This window comes from Botryllus schlosseri, chromosome 4 (genome assembly GCF_051294905.1).
Source record: "Botryllus schlosseri isolate E-star chromosome 4, Bs_hap1, whole genome shotgun sequence".
NCBI lineage: Eukaryota > Metazoa > Chordata > Ascidiacea > Stolidobranchia > Styelidae > Botryllus > Botryllus schlosseri.
Window position 1 is genome coordinate 889,650 of NC_137239.1, and position 20,341 is coordinate 909,990.

The 20,341-nt window shown below is 40.6% G+C and overlaps 1 protein-coding gene and 1 long non-coding RNA gene across 2 annotated transcripts in view; both read right to left on the reverse strand.

Annotated features, from left to right (window-relative positions):
• LOC145437866 (uncharacterized) overlaps window positions 1-20,341 on the reverse strand; it is a 430,122-nt gene that overhangs the window by 193,264 nt on the left and 216,517 nt on the right. The window lies entirely within an intron of this gene.
• Window positions 738-19,701, reverse strand: LOC145436815 (kelch-like protein 26). Its single transcript, XM_080314033.1, has 11 exons — window positions 19,308-19,701; window positions 19,025-19,245; window positions 18,920-18,967; window positions 17,636-18,835; window positions 13,669-13,881; window positions 12,813-13,041; window positions 12,045-12,271; window positions 9,531-9,685; window positions 7,675-7,847; window positions 6,365-6,539; window positions 738-1,104 (listed from the first exon to the last, which is right to left on the reverse strand). The coding sequence occupies exons 1-11, from the start codon at window positions 19,378-19,380 to the stop codon at window positions 996-998; spliced, it is 2,823 nt and encodes a 940-aa protein (XP_080170159.1). The 5' UTR covers window positions 19,381-19,701; the 3' UTR covers window positions 738-995.

The window sequence follows — 20,341 nt, forward strand, 5'->3', positions numbered from 1 at the left end:
GCGCCCCCTTCAGATGCTTTCGCCCCCCCCCCCAGTTTGAGAACCACTGGCCTAGGCCCAGGCGGGTGTATGACCTCAAAGACTACTCCAAGTCATTTCGCACCTCCTTATCTTTCATTGCATCGCAGTCTTGTGATTTTTGAAATGATGAAATTTTATGAATAAACTTCAACTAAAAAGAAGTGAAATTGTGACTGTTGCGGTGGTACGTCTTATGTCGTGGCGTACCCAGGCGAAGTTGGCGTTCCAAATAGAAACCACGCCCTTCTAAACTGCCGATATTTACTAGCTCATTTGCATTTAAGTAATTTGTATCACGTTGTTGCGTTCACACTGAACAACACGATGGCGCATTCAAGATGGTATCTGGAAGGGAAGTAAGTCATACTGATTTACAATGGATATTCACTATCATGTTTTTATTTTATGTGACAGTTACATTTTAATGGTTTTAGTTATGGCAAGCCCAGCACAAAGTTCCAACAGCAAGAATATAATCTTATATCCACCTGGTAAAACATGCAAAAAGAAATATAGGAATTGATTTGATTGATTGATTCATTCCTTCCTGCTGTACGAGGTTGAGGACATACCCGTTCAATGAAAAGTCTCGCGTCTGTCTGTAACGCAGACTTGGACAAATATAGATAAATCTAGTTTTCGACTTTAGTACTTGAAATCAGACACCCACCTGGGCTCATCAGGCGATGTAAATAAAAAGTATGTACAATTGATGAAAAGAGATAAAATAAGTCATAACATAAAAGAACGAGTGATGAAAATGAATGACGCATGTGTCGATAGGCGAGGTCGCTATGTCAGATCGAGGCTCCGTAATCTTGAGGGTTGACTTTTATGGCTGTGATTCCATATGATGTTGAGATCTTTTTAATTTGGAATTTCCAATTTTCCGAAAAAAATCGTTGCTATAATTTTTATTACAATCTAAGTTTGAATTGCTGAAAATCTTCTGGTTGTCCGACTCTGCCGTTATTTCAGAAGTAAGCGTCCGGAACTCTGACTGTGGTCGCCGTGAGAGATCCTCGTGGATAAGGAAGAATTCCGACTTTTTCGTCCCAAGTCTCTGTCGATGTGTCGAACCATCTGCGAAGGAAACATGATAATGTTATCTGTCTGTTGTGAAATGACCATTGATGTCGCATCACTCATGCATACCATAGCAATATCATCATAATAAGCGGTTCAATTTAATTCACCTACCAAAGACACTCACAGAATGTCGCCTACAATGCGATATATATTCTACAAGATACAGGGTGATGTAATGTACAGATAGGAGCATGCAGAAAAGTTCAAGTATGTTCTATCAATTAAACATTCGCCTCGGCTTATGGTGGCCGGTGTTACATTTTTCGATCTTCATCTTCGTGCTGGATTTCTAGTATGGAGTAAAGACGGTCTTTCTTTTTCGTTCGCTTTATTGTGTGGTTACCAGTGAATTGGACACTTGGTGAATATTCATAGTCCACACACCTAGCCTACCCTTACCCTAATGCATCAGGGACGGGCAACAAACGGCCCGCGACGTGATTTTTAGCGGGCCACAGACAGTTTCCGGTCGTACATAATAATGTGGCCCATGGCCACAGTCTTCCGCAATCCCTCACTACTTGCTTAATACGTCAAATTTTAGTGACTGTAGGTTATTCTTTAGCGTGCGAGTGTGTATAGCGTGCGAGAGTGGATCTTACGTGTAAGTTCGTCAACACGAGAAGACTTGGATTACCGGCATTTACGCATGAACTCAACCAGAATGATTTTATATCTTGGAAATTTGAAAATAAACCAAACTCCTCGGTCGTATACAATACATTTTGCCAGCGGTGCGCAACATACGGTCCTCGAATGGATTTTAAGCGGCCCGCAGACAGTTGTCGGTGTTACATGATATTAGGCCTATATGGCCAACGGTCACAGTCTTCCGCAATTCTCCACTACTTGCTTACTACGTCAAATTATATTGCCATTAGTTTATTCTTCTTTTCTTTCTAACACAAATAAATTGGCATAAATTACTGGGCGCATGATATTTCAAACAAGTAAATTGATGATATGGTGATTTAAATTACCGGATCAGTTCTATCTCCTGACAGTGAGGAGGTGTTGTATGTTGTTTCTGGGTACATTGGTAAGAAGGTCCTCAAATATCGGCTTGACAGAAATGTTCCAAGTTATTTTTTGATCAGTCCGGTGGTGCAAGTTCACACTTTTTCAGCTTACTCGCTCGTGGGGGACTGCTTGCTCCCTCAGAACGACTCGCCAAGTTTGTTGCATCCAGTTTTTCAATCCTAGATGGTTCTGATAAAATCATCTGATCTCACCCCCACTTTGCAGTGAGGGAAGCTAGTGAATATGTTTAGCATCATTTTCGTGGCCCTTTGCGTGGTATGATCATCGAGATCGATCTTTGCAATTGACAATCAAAATTATTGTGAATATGTGTTACAATAGGAATCAGATGCTGGTAAATGCTTCTGTGAGAAAAGATGCCGTGAAGGACATTAAAAACAATAGTTGAGCAAGACGTAGCTTGCATGTGATGCATTTCATTCGCAGTAGCCTACTTGTGGTCGAAGCTTGTATGTTTGTATGTACATGTTTGTTTTTGCAAGCAGTTTTTCATATGACATTTGTACCAATTCTTCTTCACATACTCGAATTGATTTTACCATGCAATAAAAGAGTTCTTGAGCAAGTCGGTGTTTTCTCACTACTTAGCCTACTTCTGCGTTCGGTGGATAACTGCATCTGCGACGACGTCTCTTGTCACTTTCTCGCGGTAAGATAATGATTTGGCCTGTTATAAGAATACAAACAGCTTATTTGAGGCGAGGCGTCTGGTAGAGAGAAGCAAAATCGTGCATAAACGCGAATTTCAGTTCGGCGACCATCGGCCTGTTAGCTCTTGCAAGCGCAATTACCAGATAAGGCCGTGAATATCGTAGGCCCCGGAGTGATTCTTAATTAATCTTTAGTTCTTTGCTTTTTAGTGTGTCCTACCTACAGCCAGAGTTCAAAGAACCTGTTCACAAATTTGATCGACCACAGATGTCTCATTGACTTCAACAGCTATTGAAGTGCATTACGTTAATAAATTCATTGAATAATGTTTTGGTCTCTATGCTTCAAACTTGAAGTTTACATTAAATACTATTAATCCCACGACATAGGTGGATAAATACGCGTTCAATGTATCGCTTTAGGAATCCGGCCCGTCAAGTACTTCATTTCCCCATCTACGGCCCGCCGACTGCAGAAGTTGCCCGCCCCTGCCCTAATGCCTAACCCTAACCTAACCCCTTACCCGAACACATTAATAATTTCACAGCAAGATAACAAGTGCCGAGTGCAATGCACGCTGATATTCAGGGGATCATTCCTTTATCGAATTTAATTTTAATACGATATTTATGTATTTCCCTAATAATAATAACAGGTATAGTATTTCTAATGCCCAATTCATGCGAACACTTGCACTCGTCGCGAAAAAGTTTGTATTCACACCCGTGCACCACGCGTGATATACGGGTGTGACTATACACCCATGGTACCCAAAACCAGAATTTACCTCGGCTTAAACCACGGTAAATTCCAAATGACGCTTGCACGTAGGGGACTTAGGAAGGTATTCACATAGACACGTAAGATTTATACCAGCGATACAATTCTGAGCAGTAACTTGCGGTGAAGTTCATGGCTGGTGAGGCACTAACCGCACACACACACACGCGCGCGCGCGCGCGTATATAGTACTTCATAAAAAGGGTGTGAATAACAACTGCAGCAAGAGAAAGCGGGTCGGCGAGATCATTTTCTCTGCACCTTGTTAGCCGTTACAATTCTACATCCCACAATACATGTTTCATTTCTTCCTTTATGGAAATATTCAATTATTTTAATCCAGTGCTTTACAACCTGTGTGACGGCTCGCACTTGTGCGAATGAAAAAAATTTCCGAGTGAATGACAAGCGTGGTGCGAATGAAAATCCCGGATGTGTACGAATGAAAATCGTCCATATTTATCACTTTTTCTGACGTGGAATTATTCAAATTAACTTGATAGGATATTAAGTACAGTGAGTCCGTTACTTTTGTCGTTTTGACGCAATTCTAAAAACTTGTTGGTAGCTGTGTTTTCCTAGTTCACAAGTGAGGAACGCTCCCGATGCGTTTAAGTTTAAGAGAATTTTTCCGCGCGAGAGCATAGAAAAAAGTACTGGAATCGGTATGCAGTTGCTCGGAAACATCCGCCGTGTATGGACCTTGTAGGTAATAGCAGCCGATGCCAGTATTGACATTTGGCATTTTTGAATGCAAAGTATTGGAATTCTGGCACATATTCATGTTGGTTACCACCAGTATTTTGCGTTTATCACGTTGGCACTTTCGACTTCCTTCAACTATAACAATTAGCACATTGGATATGTAAAACGTTTTGTTTACTAGTGTACCTAACCAAGTATTAGGGCCTGTTAAAAATAACATTAGAGTAAGCACATTGGTGTCTTACGTCTGATGAATCTCTATCTTGCATCACATCGAATTATTAAGTCACTGGGCAGTTTCTCTACTGACCATCGCAATAGCCTGTTTGTAATCCGAACCACGCCATTTAGGCTTAGACACGCTTTCCTGTTCCTGGACTGATGATCTCAGGCCGAGTCTAGATCGTTAAGGCATAGGCCTATATGTAAATAATTGGTGATGCCACTAATCTTGCTGATACATAGGAAAAAATTGCCTGGTTTAATATTCGTACCACTTTTGTTTGTACTACAAACTTTCTGTAATATTGCGAATTCTACCGATTTACCTTGAGCCCCCTCTGCAGAGCAAAATCAAATCCACCAAGACGTATATGTCTTTCGATATACCTTCTGTAGCCTGATTTAAGCTTAATTAGACTGTTGAAACTTATTCCTTAATATCCCTTATTTGTGAGGTCTAAATGCGAACACATTCTCATCACGATGACGTAACATGTCGATTTAGTGGAAAACTGATATTGTTGCGAGTGAATATTGTTCTTGGGTTTGCCCGTTCAACTTCGACGGTAATCACTTAACGATATCCCCGGAAAAATGCAACGAACACCTCGAGAACAACAGGAGTGCGATATCTGTGCTTTTTCTACTGCAGGGATTTTAGCACTTGATTAATCAATAAAACGATACTCTCAATGTAAAATAATGAACTCCAAGAAGCTCTTCGAATACAATTTTTTTTCAAGTGAAAATGGAGCTCAAAAAGGTTGAAAAGCACTGTTTTAATCGATTTACTTCGGATTGCTCTACGGAAAGGATGAAAGGAAAACCGAAAAATATATATGAGATTTATGGTCCTAATTTCGGTTTTCTATTGACCTTTGCCCTCCCATTCTCCTTTTTTTACAAGATTGAAACGGATACTGTATCAGCAAAATTATAAATATGTCACTCTCTAGCAGCAAACTAAAATAGTTGAAAACATCATTCAGAGTGCAGAAAATCAGTGTTATATCCATGATTGGGGATACAGATTCGATAATATTCGCAAATAATCGAGCTGGGGACTAGTTTCTTCACATTAGCCATGTTCAGACGCAGGCTATCAAAGCTCTTCTGTCCATCTGATCCGCGTATAAGCGGTTCCTTACAAAGGCTTTGAAGTGGGTCGTGCTACTAGTCGGCAGATATGGAATCATAGTACATGGAATATCGACCTGGTGTAAATGACCATTGCAGTCGAAAACACAGTGAACGCCAAAGACAACAACAACTCTGGCTATGTAAGCAGCTATCGCATACCACAATTCAGGGTTGTAACCAAGTCACAAGGTTCCTAGTCACAAGTCAATCTCACTTTTACAGTTTTGACTCGAGTCAAGTCGAGTCATTTAAAATTCACCACCGAGTCAAGTCCGTGTCCAAGTCAGTGAGCAGAGGGTCGAGTCCGAGTCATGCTATCATGACCCGAGTCCGAGTCCAAGTCAGAGATATTGGTTGGATCAGTTTCGAGCATCTTGACTCTTGTATATAATTTCAATGATATTTCGTGTTAATAATTTCACGATCTTATTATAAATTATCATTCCAGATTTGGCAAAGGTTAAAGGAACCGCAAAGTATCCATGTGCTGTTTTTTTATGTGTCTGTCTTTGTAACTTTTGCTTTTAATTACCAAAGAAATGTAAAACACCATGAAACTCAACCGTAAATAACAATTCTACTTTGGTCCTGAAATATGGTAAGTCTAGGCTCAGGGAGCCCCCGCAGTTCGTGTGAGCCCCGGATAAGAAACACAGCACTACACCTACCCCCAACAGCATCATATTTGAACACTAGAGCATAACAAGCCACCTACCTAACGTCAAAGAGTGCGTCATCATCCGCTTGCCAGCCTCCGACCAGGAATATTTTATTTTCGATCACAGAAGAGCCACAAAGATACACCGGTTCTTTGTAAACTTCCGGCAGAACCTGCCAACATTCTGAACCGGAATTGAACTCCTCCATTGAGAAATGCTTGATGTCGCCACCTATCGCAATAATCGTAATCGTAACTGTCTTATTATATATTTTCATCCGCTCTTATCGAATCGATAGCACACACGATATGGCTCGTATTGTTCAGATCAGACATTTCGAACTACTGTATTTTAAGAATTACTATAACTATGACTTGAACTATAACGACCTTTAAAATTCTGATACTAACTAACTAATTAACTAAAATCCAACAAACTAGATTAGATTCCGAAGTATACTTCATCATACCTTTAATCTTAGATTAAATCGAAATGGCTTTCCACGTGTAAATCGACCCCCAAACCCTCCACGGGTTACGCCACTGTTGGCAGTGATAACTCCGAGTTATAGCAATGGCTGCAAGAACATCACACAATAGCATATCGGTATCACGTTTCACGCCAAACCCCAAACGACAACATCTGTTTTAGTTGTATTATTTTAAATGTTCAACTAGAACTAGAGCTACAGATACTCAAAAATCATTATTTAGCTGAACGTCAACGAATCAGACTGATATCTTGAGTAGAAGAAGTACGTGTATTCTAAAACATGACCAGTGACCACTCAAGTATGCATGGTAAGTGGGCAAAACTTACTTGAATAGTTCACAAAAGTTGAAGTTCTTGATCACTGCCCAGGGATTTCATTTGTAAAGTAATGCAAAGGTATCACAAAACTACTCACTTTTCAAAACCTGCAACTATCACCAAAACTAGAACTACTCACTTTTCAAAACACGCAACTAGAACTACTCCCTTTTGCTAATCTGCAACTATAACTATAACTAAAACTACTCACTTTTCAAAACCCGTAACCAGAACTGGAACAAGAACTACTCATTTTTCAATACCCGCAATCAGAACTGGAACTAGAACTACTCACTTTTCTAAAATATGCAACTATAACTATAACTAGACCTTCTCACTTTTCAAAACTAGCAACCAGAACTCGAACTCGAACTGCTCACTTTTAAAAATCCGCCACGTCAACTAGAACTAGAGCTAATCACTTTTCAAAAACTGCAACTCGAACTAGAACTACAGCTATACACACTTTTTGAAATCCGAACCTAGAGCTAGAATTAGAACTAGAACTACTCAAAAAGTCAGTAGCCTAATGTGTGTGAGTCGAATTCATTCGCACCTATAACGAAGATTTTGTCCTTGGCCGTGACAGCGGCGTGCGAATCCCTCCCGACATTCATAGGTTTGAGATTCCTCCAGGAATTAGCTTCTGGGTTGTAGGCGAGCGCGTCTCTAGCTTTGTCGTTGCCTCCTGTCACGACTAGCTCCTCTTGATACACGCAGCCCGCATGCCTGTCATAGACAGGTAAGAGAGTGAGAGATAAGCTTTATTTCTCAGCCGTGAAAATTAATAACAGGCGTAACAAAAATATAGTAGACTGAAATGCGATATACAGATGAGCATTGTATGGATGGTTGGTCAGGGTTATAATGACTCGAGTCATGACTCGACTCGATTCGGACACGTGTCACGAATTTGCCTTGACTCGACTTCATCCTAGCCATTTTCTTAAAAATCGAAGGTGCCTCGACTCGAGTCTATTTATGTATCAACTCGACTTGTACTCCAGTCACTGCTATGGCTTAACCTAGTCATATGACTCGAGACAATATAGATCAGTGGTTCGCAATCCCAACGTGGGCGATGTTGAGCAACAAGGGGCAGGAAATATCAAAGGGGAAGACGGGGGGCGAAAATGTTGGAACGTCCGGTGAGATATATTTAATTAACAGGGACAAAAAATGCACGTGAAGATGGCTTATTCTGCATATGACACGAAAGTTGATTAAAGAAAGGTCAACTCAATGGAAAGTAAACGCGCGGTAACCGGTTTTGCGAGCACTTACTCGGAAAATGACCTTTATTTTTTAGTCAAATCATCATTCGACCAGGTGAATAAATTTCCCGTTGATGTGCCCCGTTTTTCCGATCCGTAAATATTGGGCGAAAATTTGTTAAGAGCTTGATAAGGTGGCGATGAGTCGAAAAAACGTTGGTTACCACTAATTTAGATGACTTGATTCATGCCTCGTTTATCGGACCTATTCTTGAAAAATGACGATTCTCAGACTTTAAGAAGTATTTCGGGATAATTGCATTACCCAACCAGATTAGAATTTATGTTTTCGGAAAAAGCACCAAACTAGCTTTCGATTAAGGCCAGTTAGATCAAATTTTATCGCTCAGGTTGCCAGCTATATCAGTACCAATTATGCTGATTTCGGATTGCTCTGCAAAAGACTGCTTGGTCAACGGTAACGCCTGACTATTCAGGGTGAAGAGTGAGGCTACAGGTGGTCAAGGTAGCCCCCGTCGGTACACAAGTAGAAGTAGGAAAAGTAAAGACGTAAGCTTCTACCCCAGTAAAATGAGAATTAGCGATTTACAAGTAGGTATGAACAGCTTCTTGGAGGTACAGAACTTCAATATACAATTGAATCGTATATTCATATTGAAATGAAGCCGAATATTTTCGGCTGACACTCGTCAGGGGTAATCGTAAGCAACTAGTAGAGAATTCAAAAGAACATCGTATATCAACAATCGTAGCATAAAATATGACGTCACCAGCATGAAATGTCGAGTACGAGAGCGTTCAACGTACTATTTTTAGATGGTACACGAACTCGTTTTGTTGACACAGCCTTGCCGGGTGTATTTTGATAAAAGTCGACTCCAAGGCACACAAATGAAAGTGTGACCCATCCTTTCCGAGTATGCGAAATCTGTCGAGTCAAGTCGGGTCATCAAAAATTCGAGACTCGATTCATTACAACTCTGCTGCGCAGTAATAAACAGTATGACTTGGACTCGGACTAAAATCTCAACACTACGAATTGGACTCAACCCTTTGCTCCCCGACTTGGACTCGGTCCTGACTCGGTAGCGAATCAAAAATGACTCTACTTGACTCGAGTGTCCTGTGACTTGGTTACGGACGGAAGTAAAGTGTCGAGTCGCGAAAAGCAGCTCACTTGTAGAAGGTCTGTGGCAATGAAGCTACAAATTCCCATTTCATGCGTTCCTTGTCGTATCGTTCCACTTTCGACGAATATCCTTTAGGAGTCAGTCCTCCCACCGCGTAAACGCGGCCAGACAAGTATTGCAGAACGAATAAAGATCTTTTCACCTGTTAAAAATTATGATTTCGTATAACTGTTGCATATGAAGTACATTAGGGCTGTTCAAAAAAAGTTTTTTCAAATTTTGCTATCTAATTGATAAAATTGTTGGGCTACCTAAATGACGCTGCACACCAAATATGGCTCAATTCCTATCTTTTAAAGCGGGTTTACTAAATAAAAGTATCAATATATATATTTCACAGTTTGCTCGCCTAGTAAAACGATGTATATCGAATTCGGTTAAATTCCAATCAGTGGAAGCGAATTGATTGCAGTGGAAAAATTCAGATTCGTAAAAAAAACAGTATTTACGTAGGCAAATTCACTGACTATTTATTGTATAGATCTATCTACTGCAAATAATATTTATTGTAAGTTTCGAGTGCAAGAACTAACTAAATTTGTGTATAAGTAAGGGGCTCGTTTCATCCTTGTAGGTTCATTAAAACAATAAAAATTGATATTTATCTCTGTTCGGATAAAAAGCATTTCATCTCATTTTGAGGTTGGCTTGAATCCATAAAGAGCGCAAATAATCTCGCTGTATAATTTCATGAAAATTCTTTGTTTACAAAATTGCATGGAATCTCAAATACTCAAAAGAACGTCGACAATTTCCCACCAAACTTTCACTAAACTTGGGATTGTGTCAAAAAGATCGTGTCGTTAGTTTCAAAGTCATGGGTGTTTCGCTGATTTTTAAATTGGATGGGTAGTGTCAGGGTTGTAACCACGTCTGAAGGTTCCGAGTGACAAGTCAATTTTACTTTTACAGTTTTGACTCAGGTCAAGTCGAGTCAACGAGAAATTGCAATTCGCGCCCTACTCGAGTCATTTCAACCCTGGATAGTATATATACCCCCTTAATCACGGCTAGTGCATGTCAGCTGTGTGTAGAACGATACGTCCCTCGCTATATGAACACTGAAAATGTCTGTAGTAATATACTGTGCTGTGCGTGAATTAAACTGATACTATAAAGTATATTAAAGAATTGTAAGTATAGAAATCAGGGTTCTAAAGACTTAACTCGGCTCGAGTTAATTTGTGTATTAAGTCATATGCAGGGCGATTTCTTCTGACATGTCAAAATAAGTCAAAAGCTCGTCAAAATTGTAGCGTTAGGTCCAAAAATTGTCAAAATTGTTTACAAAGTCAGAAATTTTTTGCACACTGCACCTCGTTTGTATCGTGGATGTTTGCACTGTCGATGAACCATAGCCTATATAAAGGCTATGGATGAGCTTATCATTTGCCTTTTTCCAGATGTAGCCTACTCTATGGGCCTACCGTTGTAGACGGCCCATTGTCTGCTCATTGTGAATCATAATCGGTCAAAGGAAACAAGTAGGTTGACATGGTGTTATGTTCAACGTACCACACAATCCGGACTAAAGCAAGACTGCGTGGGCATTGGTTCTTATATGAAGAAGCGCATGATAAAAAAAATGTGATGTAGACAACATTGTCAAAATGAAGCAATACGATGTGTCAGCAGCAGTGTACGCACAGCTTCAGTCTTGCCATCCAACTGCTGCTGTTGAACGTTCTTTCTCCATTCTTGGCAAGCTACTTAGTAAGGACAGACACTTTCTACCCGAGAATGTAGGAAAGTATTTTTCGTTGTACCACAACAAATTTTAAGTGTTTCTACCATAAAGCGTGACGTAACTACTGAAATTCTTCATAGGTCCAGATTTCGTCCCAATAAAGTTTTTTTCTGGCCTAAATTTCTCAGTTTTCAAGTCAAGAAAAAGTTTTTTTTCAGGCCAAACTACTTGGTAAAGACAGACAGTTCCAACCAGAAATGAAGATAAGTAGTACAATTCTAACATTATGTGGGGAAATACCTAATTTACATACATGAGGTCAAAATCTTGTCAAAATTAAGTTTTCCAAAATCAAAAATTGTCAAAAGTTGGATAAATATTTCGTTTTTAAGTAAAAAAATCAAGACAGGCTTATCATTGTAAATTCGAAGAATATTGAAGTGACGACATTGTTATTATTTTGTCCATCGGAACTGGTACTTGGAAAATAGCGCCAGAAACCGTGAAGAGTGACGGAAATTACTATATTATTAATGTTAGGCATTCAATATCACACAATGTGAGTTGTGAAAAGTGGGTACATCGTGAATTGAACTTAAAACTGGACAGAAAACATAATGCGTTGGACTCAAGTCACAACACAATCACCCGAACTCGACCGTGTACTCCTCGACGTGAGCTTGGACTTGACTCGGTGGTAAATTAAAATGACTCGACCTGGCTCGAGTCAAAACTATTAAAGTAAGATTGACTTTTGACTCGTAACCTTGCGACTTGGTCACATCCCTGAGGGAAACAAGTGCAATATCATCACCTTCATCGGAGGAAGTTCTTTCCAAGACAGACAGGCGAGATCGAGGCACATTACATCGTTTGTGATACAGGAATACTTGTCATATCCTCCGGCCACTATGACGTAATTATCGACGGCGATGGCGCAATGCAGGGATCGAGTTTCAGGAAGCGCGGACAATTCGGACATCCGGCCGCTTGTGACGTTATAGAGCGTGACGTGATCGTTGAAAGCAACCGCCTGGTAACCTGCGAAAGTGTTTGGTTTGAAAGATTTGCTGTTTTAGATAAAGAAGATACTTTTCGAGATACAAAAACTTTACATATTCACGAAGTTGATTTTTGTGTATTTCTCGATCGGTGGACATATGAGCATGTGCGAAAGATGAGCATTGTGTTAAATTACAAGTTAGTGTTGGGGTAGATTTGCATTTAGGGTTGGGATAAGGTTATGGTTGTGGTTAGGATAAGGGTTGACTTCTTGGATACGGCTGGGGTTAGGGTTAGTTTTTGGGTTATATAGTTACATGCTGAGGTGGCGCATGCTAATGTGTCCCATGCTCATTGCTCCCTGTCATTTTTCATTATGTAGCATGCTCATATTTCGGGCAACCGCATTTCGTTCCAACTAATTCGGAATTGAATTCAATTTCCCAGCTTTTACGGATTCAATGATTTTAATTCTAATCTAATTTGAACACAAAACTGTGTAGCTACAGGTCTAATATTAATTTATAATTTGGAAGAAGACAAATCATCATGTCCAACTCTGTCCAACCCTGACCCTCACCTTGTCCGTCGCTTGTTTCGTCATCAAGTGGAGCGCTCCCGCCAATGAGCAACAGGCGATTAGATCCTCGCATCGAGACTTGCTCAGAAGAACGACACTGTGCTTTCCCACCGATAGCTTGAGTCACTCTTTCGCACATTGAGTCATCTTCCATCACCAGCTGGTCAGTGCTAACGTTGTCGAGAAGACGAGATGCACTCAGCAGTGGGAGTCTGACCTCGCGCATCGCCTGCGACACGAAAGATCGTGAAAGCAGTCAGCATTGCTACTTTTTTTTGTAATAAAGTAATTCAATAAAATTTCGAATAAGATTGTTTAATGAATTTCGAATTAAGTACAAACAGGGCCATAATGACTCGACTCGAGTCGGATTCGATTCGCAAGTCACAAGGTTCCGAGTCACAACTCACAAGTCAATCTCACTTTTATGGTTTCGATTTGGTTTTATTTTCAATTCATAAACTGGTCAAGGTCAGGGAGGACAGGGTTGCAATGATTCGAGTCATGACTCCACTAGAGTCGGACTCCCGTCGCAATTTTTCGATGACTCGGCCTGACTATTTTTCAGCTACCAATACTGATACACGAAATACAAAAATGTGGTTACTTTGCTATTCGTCGATGTTACAATGAAATGCCTGTCTTGGCACTTCGTGAAGTCATGCGCAAAGACTCGAGCACAAGTCGAGTCAATACACAAAATTGACACAAGTCGAGTCTAGTCGAGTCACTTCGATATTTAGAGAAAATGAGTCAAGTCGACCCCAAGAAACCGAACTATCCCCTCCCTGATCCTATACATCTCTATTAAGTAAAGTATGTACTTGAATAAGAGCACCTCCGCTGTGTACTATACCTCGTAGAGATCCTTTTTCCGGGACTGCAAGTCGTGGGAGACCCATTTCCGCACGGCCGCGAAGAGGCAATATTCGTATTCCGCAGCGGGCAGGCCCACAGTCATGTCGTCCGAAACTAAAATGTCGTTCAGCCAACTAGCAGACACACTCAGGAATTCAGGAGTGTTGCTGAGAGACAGAAAATTGCGCCGAATGAAGCTCGTGGCCACGTTCTGAAAAACGAAACTCAAGTTAACAATCGGAGTATTTCGTGGGATTGAGCCAGGGATTCTTAACAGCGTGTTGGGATCAAGTCCCTAAACCTTCGAGTCACAAGTCATTTTATTGCACATTTTGACTCGAGTCTAGTCAAGTCACTCGATTTTTAAGGCAATTCGAGTCAATTCAAGTCACTCAATTTTTGGAGATGACTCGAGTCAAGGCAAGTCAATTCAAATCAAATCTTGTCAAGTCACGAGTCAATTCACAAAGTCATGTCGAATTTTCTAAGTTCTAGGAATACTTATTATGAATCGAGTAACGAATATCGAGTTAATTACACCTTCAACGGGGCATTGTATGGCTCGCATATACGTACAACTACTGGATCCTGTCGGTAACTGTCCTCCGAATAGATGACATATGATATGAAATATCGGAAAGTTTCAACAAATTGATATGGTGCAATTCACAATCCACCTTCACGTCCATACGACTCAATTTAAGCCTTTACCGATTGTTGACGGGTGTTATATATGTTTAAACCAAACAAGTCAAATTTAAATTATGCAAGAGGCTCGTTAAGATTAGTACTGAGCAGTAATGACACTGCTATTGATAGACCACTACTAATCTACGATAACGCAAGCAGTCAAGCACCAATTACTACGTTCGCAGTCAATTTATTTTCGACTTGGCGATCGAGGCTGAATAAAACCAGGGCCGCTGCGCAATCGTTGAATAACTGCGGTTGCTCACAAAGATCATATATCAGCGTACCGAGAACATGACAGGGTTGTAACCAAGTCACAAGGCTCTGAGACACAAGTCAATCTCACTTTTATAGTTTTGACTCGGGTCAAGTCGAGTCATTTTCAATTCACAACCGAGTCAAGTCCGAGTCCAAGTCAGTGGGCAGAGGAACGAGTCCAAGTCCAAGTCATTGTGTTGACTGCTCAGTTTCGAGTCAAAGTCTTGTTAAAACCACTTTTTATAACTACGTTTGGTCATATCGAATGGTTCGCACTTAAAATATACTAATTTTCTTCACTTTAACAGTTTCTGGTCGCAGTACCAACAGGCGAAATACCAACAGTGTGGTTACTTACAATGAAATGTCGGTTTTGGCCGTCCCAGTCTCGAGTCATGCGCAATGACTCGAGTCCAAGTCGATGAGTCAATACACAGATTGACTTTAGTCGAGTCATTTCCGTATTTTGAGAAAATGTCTCGAGTCAAGTCGATTCATCAGAAAATCGCGACTCGTGTCAGACTCGAGTTGAGTCATTACAACCCTGGTACATGAACGTACAGGTAGGTCTACACTGGTACAGCGACCTAGTCGACACTGATTACTTGATGACTTGAAGTTGTCACGACAATTTGGCTTCGAGTCACGAGTCAATCCACATTCGTTAGACGCCGAGTCAAGTCAGGTCAAGTCATCTGAAAACGTTGACTCGAGTTGTCTCAACACTAGCAAAAAGTGAGTTGAACAGTATTGAGCTCGAAAATGAACAGTGAACAAATGACTTATTGGCCATCTACTCGAGTCTCAACACTGTGACTCGGACTCGAACCTGTGAACCCTGACTTAGACTCGGACTTGAATCGGTGTCGAATAAAAAATGACTCGTCTTGACTCGATTCAAAACTATAAAAGTCAAATTGATTTGTGACTCGGAACCTTATGACTTAGTTATAACCCTGATTTGGTAGTATTGAGCCAGGGGTTCTGTGGAGATGAATCTTGCACAATGCACACTGCACAGTGCATATTTATTGACAAGATCGAACTCAAATCTATGCCTGAGCTTCAGATAATGAAAAAGACTGAACCTATGCGAACACCAGAGGTGTCAAATATACCGCTCGCGAAGCAATTCTGAGTAGATTGAAAAATGCTTAATGTTAAGATGTTTTGAAGGAAATACTTCCGTTAAATATTTGCTCAAGACAGCAAATGTCAGGTATGTTTATTAGGGCTAGAAAAATGACCTTTTTTCTCCAATCGAACTCGCTACTTGATGAAATTGTTAGGTTACCTAATTTAAGCCTACACACCAAATTTGGCTCAATTCCAACCAGTAGCCGCATTGCTACAGGAGAAGAAAGTTTCTATTTATCATATAACAATAAATAACAAAAAATTCGAAAATTTTCTGTACACAGCATGAAAGTGTTAGGTTGTCTATAGAAACGATGTTCACAAAATTTGGCTTAATTCCAACCAGTGGAAGCGGAGTTATTGCCGTCGAAAAATTTTGATTTGAATAGAATAGTATTTACGGTGAGCACAACTATAATAAATAAACAAAGAATCGGTCACCGTAAATACTATTTTATTCAAATCCAAAATTTTTCGACGGCAATAATTCCGCTTCCACTGGTTGGAATTGAACCTAATTTGGTGAACATCGTTCCTATAGGCAACGTAACACATTCATGGGGCGAACAGAAAATTTTCAATTTTTTTATTATTTATTTTTTTATAATAAATCGAAACTTTCTTCTCCTGTAGCAATGCGGCTACTGGTTGGAATTGAACCAAATTTGGTGTGTAGGCTTAAATGAGGTAACCTAACAATTTTATCAAGTAGTCAGCAGGATTTGAGAAAAAAAGTCATTTTTGAAGAGCCCTAATGTTTATAGTCCAGCCGACTGCGTTGTTGTGGTTTAATTTACGGTCTTCGCGAAAAGAATGTGCATTCACACCCAACTGGTAGTAGACGAAAAAAACATACCGGTAACTCATAATTATATCGCGGTTATAAATCCTATACCTGCCTACGGGGCGACCTTCCTTCGTCCCTCCGTGCAAGCATCATTTGGGTTAAAATGTTGGGTTTGATTTATACCGTGGTGTAAGTATTGAGGAAGGTTTTGGTTTCGTGAGCCACGAGTGTATAAACACACCCAAATACCACGGATTGTACACAGGTGTGAATACGCACCTTTCTCGCTAAGAGTAGAGTTACCACTAGGAACAAATCGGTAACATTGACACCAAATTAAGGAAGGCTAAAAAATGCGCACTGAGTTAAGAGTTTTTTGAAAAAGGAGCCCAAATGTAGTTATTCACATAAGCGTAAATACTAATGCTTAACCGTAATATCCATATAATTCAAATATTATTGGTCGTGCTGCTGTGTCACTCCCGATTGAAAAGGTCCCAGGAATCCAGAGAAACCTGAATAGTGATTTAATAAGAATAAAACAAAGTCCAATGTCCGCGTTTACAGTTCAATCTTTTGCATTTCTCACAACGCATACCCAAGACGAACGCCAGATTACGACTAAAGCAAAGGGGGCATAGAAATATTCGAACCTTTATCGTCATTACTGCCACTTTTTTCGCAGCGGTTCGTAACTGTATTCAATCGACCAATCATATTCCTCAATTCCCTTGTTCTCAATTGAAGGTGTTTGCTACTCGTTGGAATACTATCCTTATGACCCGAGATACAGTTTGTTTGTTTTGATTGTTTTTAGTTATTCGTGGTGTTTGTCGACTACTATGGTCATTTACACCAGGCCGATATTGTTCATTATTTTTCGTAACTATGCCCACTTATAGCACGACCCGAGATACAGTTATACTATTATCCATGTATGATTGATAATAAAGTATTCAGATAAAATTCCCTGGGTGCGGCCACCGAGCAAATTGACGGTTTGAATCCGACCCGCGACGTAATTCGATTTTGACACCCCTGGCGTACACTATACATCTAACTGATAGCAAATCAACACAAACAAGCTCCTTACCTTGAGTTTTTCACATTGATATTTTTCCGCTATTTTCTGATACTCGATGGCGTTGCACAAATTAATTTGTCCTTCCATGAACTCCGCGCATCCCTCCGTGACGTCTGTAAGTCCCAAAGTATGGGCGAAATCTAGTATATTTTTGACAGAGTTTATGGAAACCGGGATGGACGCGGTGTAGAGAAAAGTGAGCGATGTTTGGAAAACTGGCTCGGATACGTCTGAGACTGAGATTGTATCGGATATGTTACCGTTATCGATGATCAAGTGATGGAAGTAAGTACTGGCAGACGCTAGAACTGCTTTATGCGCTCTGAACGACTTGTCAGACGATGTAACCACCGTGACGTCATCGTGCTTTAAATCGGTACGAATTTTGTTGAAATGCTCCAGCATTTTAAGCGGCATCTGCGGGTCCGAATACCGGTGCCGGATATTTCCTCCGGTGCTCGCCAACTCCTCGAACGTGTCGCAAGCCATCGCGACGTCGGTCATGCCGCATTGCTTCGACACAGAACGCAGCATTGCGACGTTTTCTCGCGTGATGTCGATATGGGAAGTGTAGAAAAAGTGGATAAGAATCTCGACCGGGTCCGCGAATGACGTTTCCTGTACGAAAGGGACCTCACAAACGTCGATAGTGACGTCACCACGCGACTCAGCGAGTTCTTCGACGAGTCCGGACAGTTCATTTTCGAGAGTTTTATTCGCGCCAATCTTTTTCGATTTTTCGAGTGAAACGTTATCATCGTCCTCCAATTTTTCGACTGTAACGTTATCCTCGTTCTCCAATTTTTTTTCTGTAACGTTATCATCGTCCTCCGATTTTTCGACTGTAACGTTATTATCGTCGTCCAATTTTTCCACTATAACGCTATCATCGTCCTCCAATTTTTTTACTGTAACGTTATTATCGTCCTCCGATTTTTCGACTGTAACGTTATCATCGTCGTCCAATTTTTCCACTATAACACTATCATCGTCCTCCAATTTTTTTACTGTAACGTTATTATCGTCCTCCAATTTTTCGACTGGAACGCCATCATCAATAACGATATCGGGTTTTTCTTGCTCGCATTCAGGACGGTCAGGTCGCTGTATGACGTCACAACCCGCCAACCCTTTCACTAAATCTCCTTCGCTGGTCGCGGAAGAAATGCAAGAAGTGTCAACCTCCTCTTCACTGGATTTTGAGATTATCTTTAATGAAGTAAATAAAAGTTACTAAAAAAATATCAAAATAAGATGAATAGCTTCAAAGTTCAAGTTCTAAGAAATATCTACCTCCTCGTCTTTGACCGGCGTGTGACCAGTACTGGAGCTTTTGACGAGCTACGAAAAGAAATGCGTTCGGAACACATTTTGGCGTAAAATACATGACAACCTGACCTGAAATAGCTCCTCATTGAAGGAAACGACGATTTTGTGCGCGGAAATCGACGTGCCGTCTTCTTTATTGTACGTGATGTCACACAGAGTGCGATCACCACGCATCCTGTCCAATTCTAGCATAACTTTGGTCGCGCGTTCGTCGAAGTTCTCGATGAAATGCCGATTCTGGAGAATCGAACTAGCGACGTTTCCGATCGCCTCTCTGATACGCTTCAACACTACGGAAAAACAACACGACGTTATTATTTATGGTCCCAGTTGTCCGATTCGAGGTTCTAACTTTTCGGCTTCGATTTATCTTTTTTGTTTTCTTGCTTCGGTCGAGGGATCAGAGCCTTCAGGTTTTTGATCATTTCTTTAAATTCTGATCTGGGACGGAACTGGGAAGCTTTGATTTCAAGCTAACCGATTCGGCAAATTCCAAGATGAGGTTTATAGTTTATAAATTTATCCTTTCTAAAACACCACAACATGCGATGCAAACAAATGATGCAGGTGTAATGGCGACTCGAGTCGGAATATTTCGTTGACTCAACTTGACTCGAGTCTTTTTCTTCGAACTGGAAATGAATCAACTCGATTCAATTTTGTTTATTGACTGGAATCGTACTTCGGTCATTGCGCCAGGGTTGTAATGACTCGAGTCACGATTTTCTAATGACTCGACTGTGTATATTGACTTGGACTCGAGTCATTGCTTATGACTCGAGACTGGGACGGCCAGGACCGACATTTCATTGTAATTTCGAAGACTAGTAACGTAACCACACTATTGGGATTTCGTCCATTGGTACTATGGTACTTGAAAATGCGACCAGAATCTGCTAAAAGTGAGGAAAATTAGTATACTATAAATGCGAACCATCCGATATCATCAAACGGAGTTAAAAAAGTGGGTTTAACAGGACTTTAACTGGAAGCTGAGCAGTCAACACAATGACTGGGACTCGGACTCGAGTCATAATGCTATGACTCGGACTCGGCCCTCTGCTTGGACTCGGACTTGACACGGTGGTGAATTGAAAGTGACTCGACTTGACTCGATTCAAAACTATGAAAGTGAGATTGACTTGTGACTGGGAGCCCTGTGACTTGGTGACAACCCTGCATTGCGCCTGACTCGACCAAGTCATATGACTCGACACATTCTATATAGGACTTGCTCAAGGGCCGATAATTGAAAAATAGGCCCAGAAACTTGTTTTTTATCTGTTTGAATAAACATGCTTAGAGTGTGAAAAGTGAATAGATTATGAATCTGCAGCATCTCCGATATCACCCAAGAGTTTTAAAAAAGTGACCTGAACCTGACTT

What these genes read in the sequence shown, in the direction of transcription:
- LOC145436815 (XM_080314033.1), bottom strand. Translation starts at nt 19,380, where the DNA reads ATGATCAAAAACCTGAAGGCTCTGATCCCTCGACCGAAGCAAGAAAAC. An exon ending in TCAATGAGGAGCTATTTCAG is followed by an intron (nt 18,968 to 19,024) that starts GTCAGGTTGTCA and finishes TTCTTTTCGTAG; the next exon opens with CTCGTCAAAAGCTCCAGTAC. An exon ending in ATCAATGTGAAAAACTCAAG is followed by an intron (nt 13,882 to 17,635) that starts GTAAGGAGCTTG and finishes TTCGTTTTTCAG; the next exon opens with AACGTGGCCACGAGCTTCAT.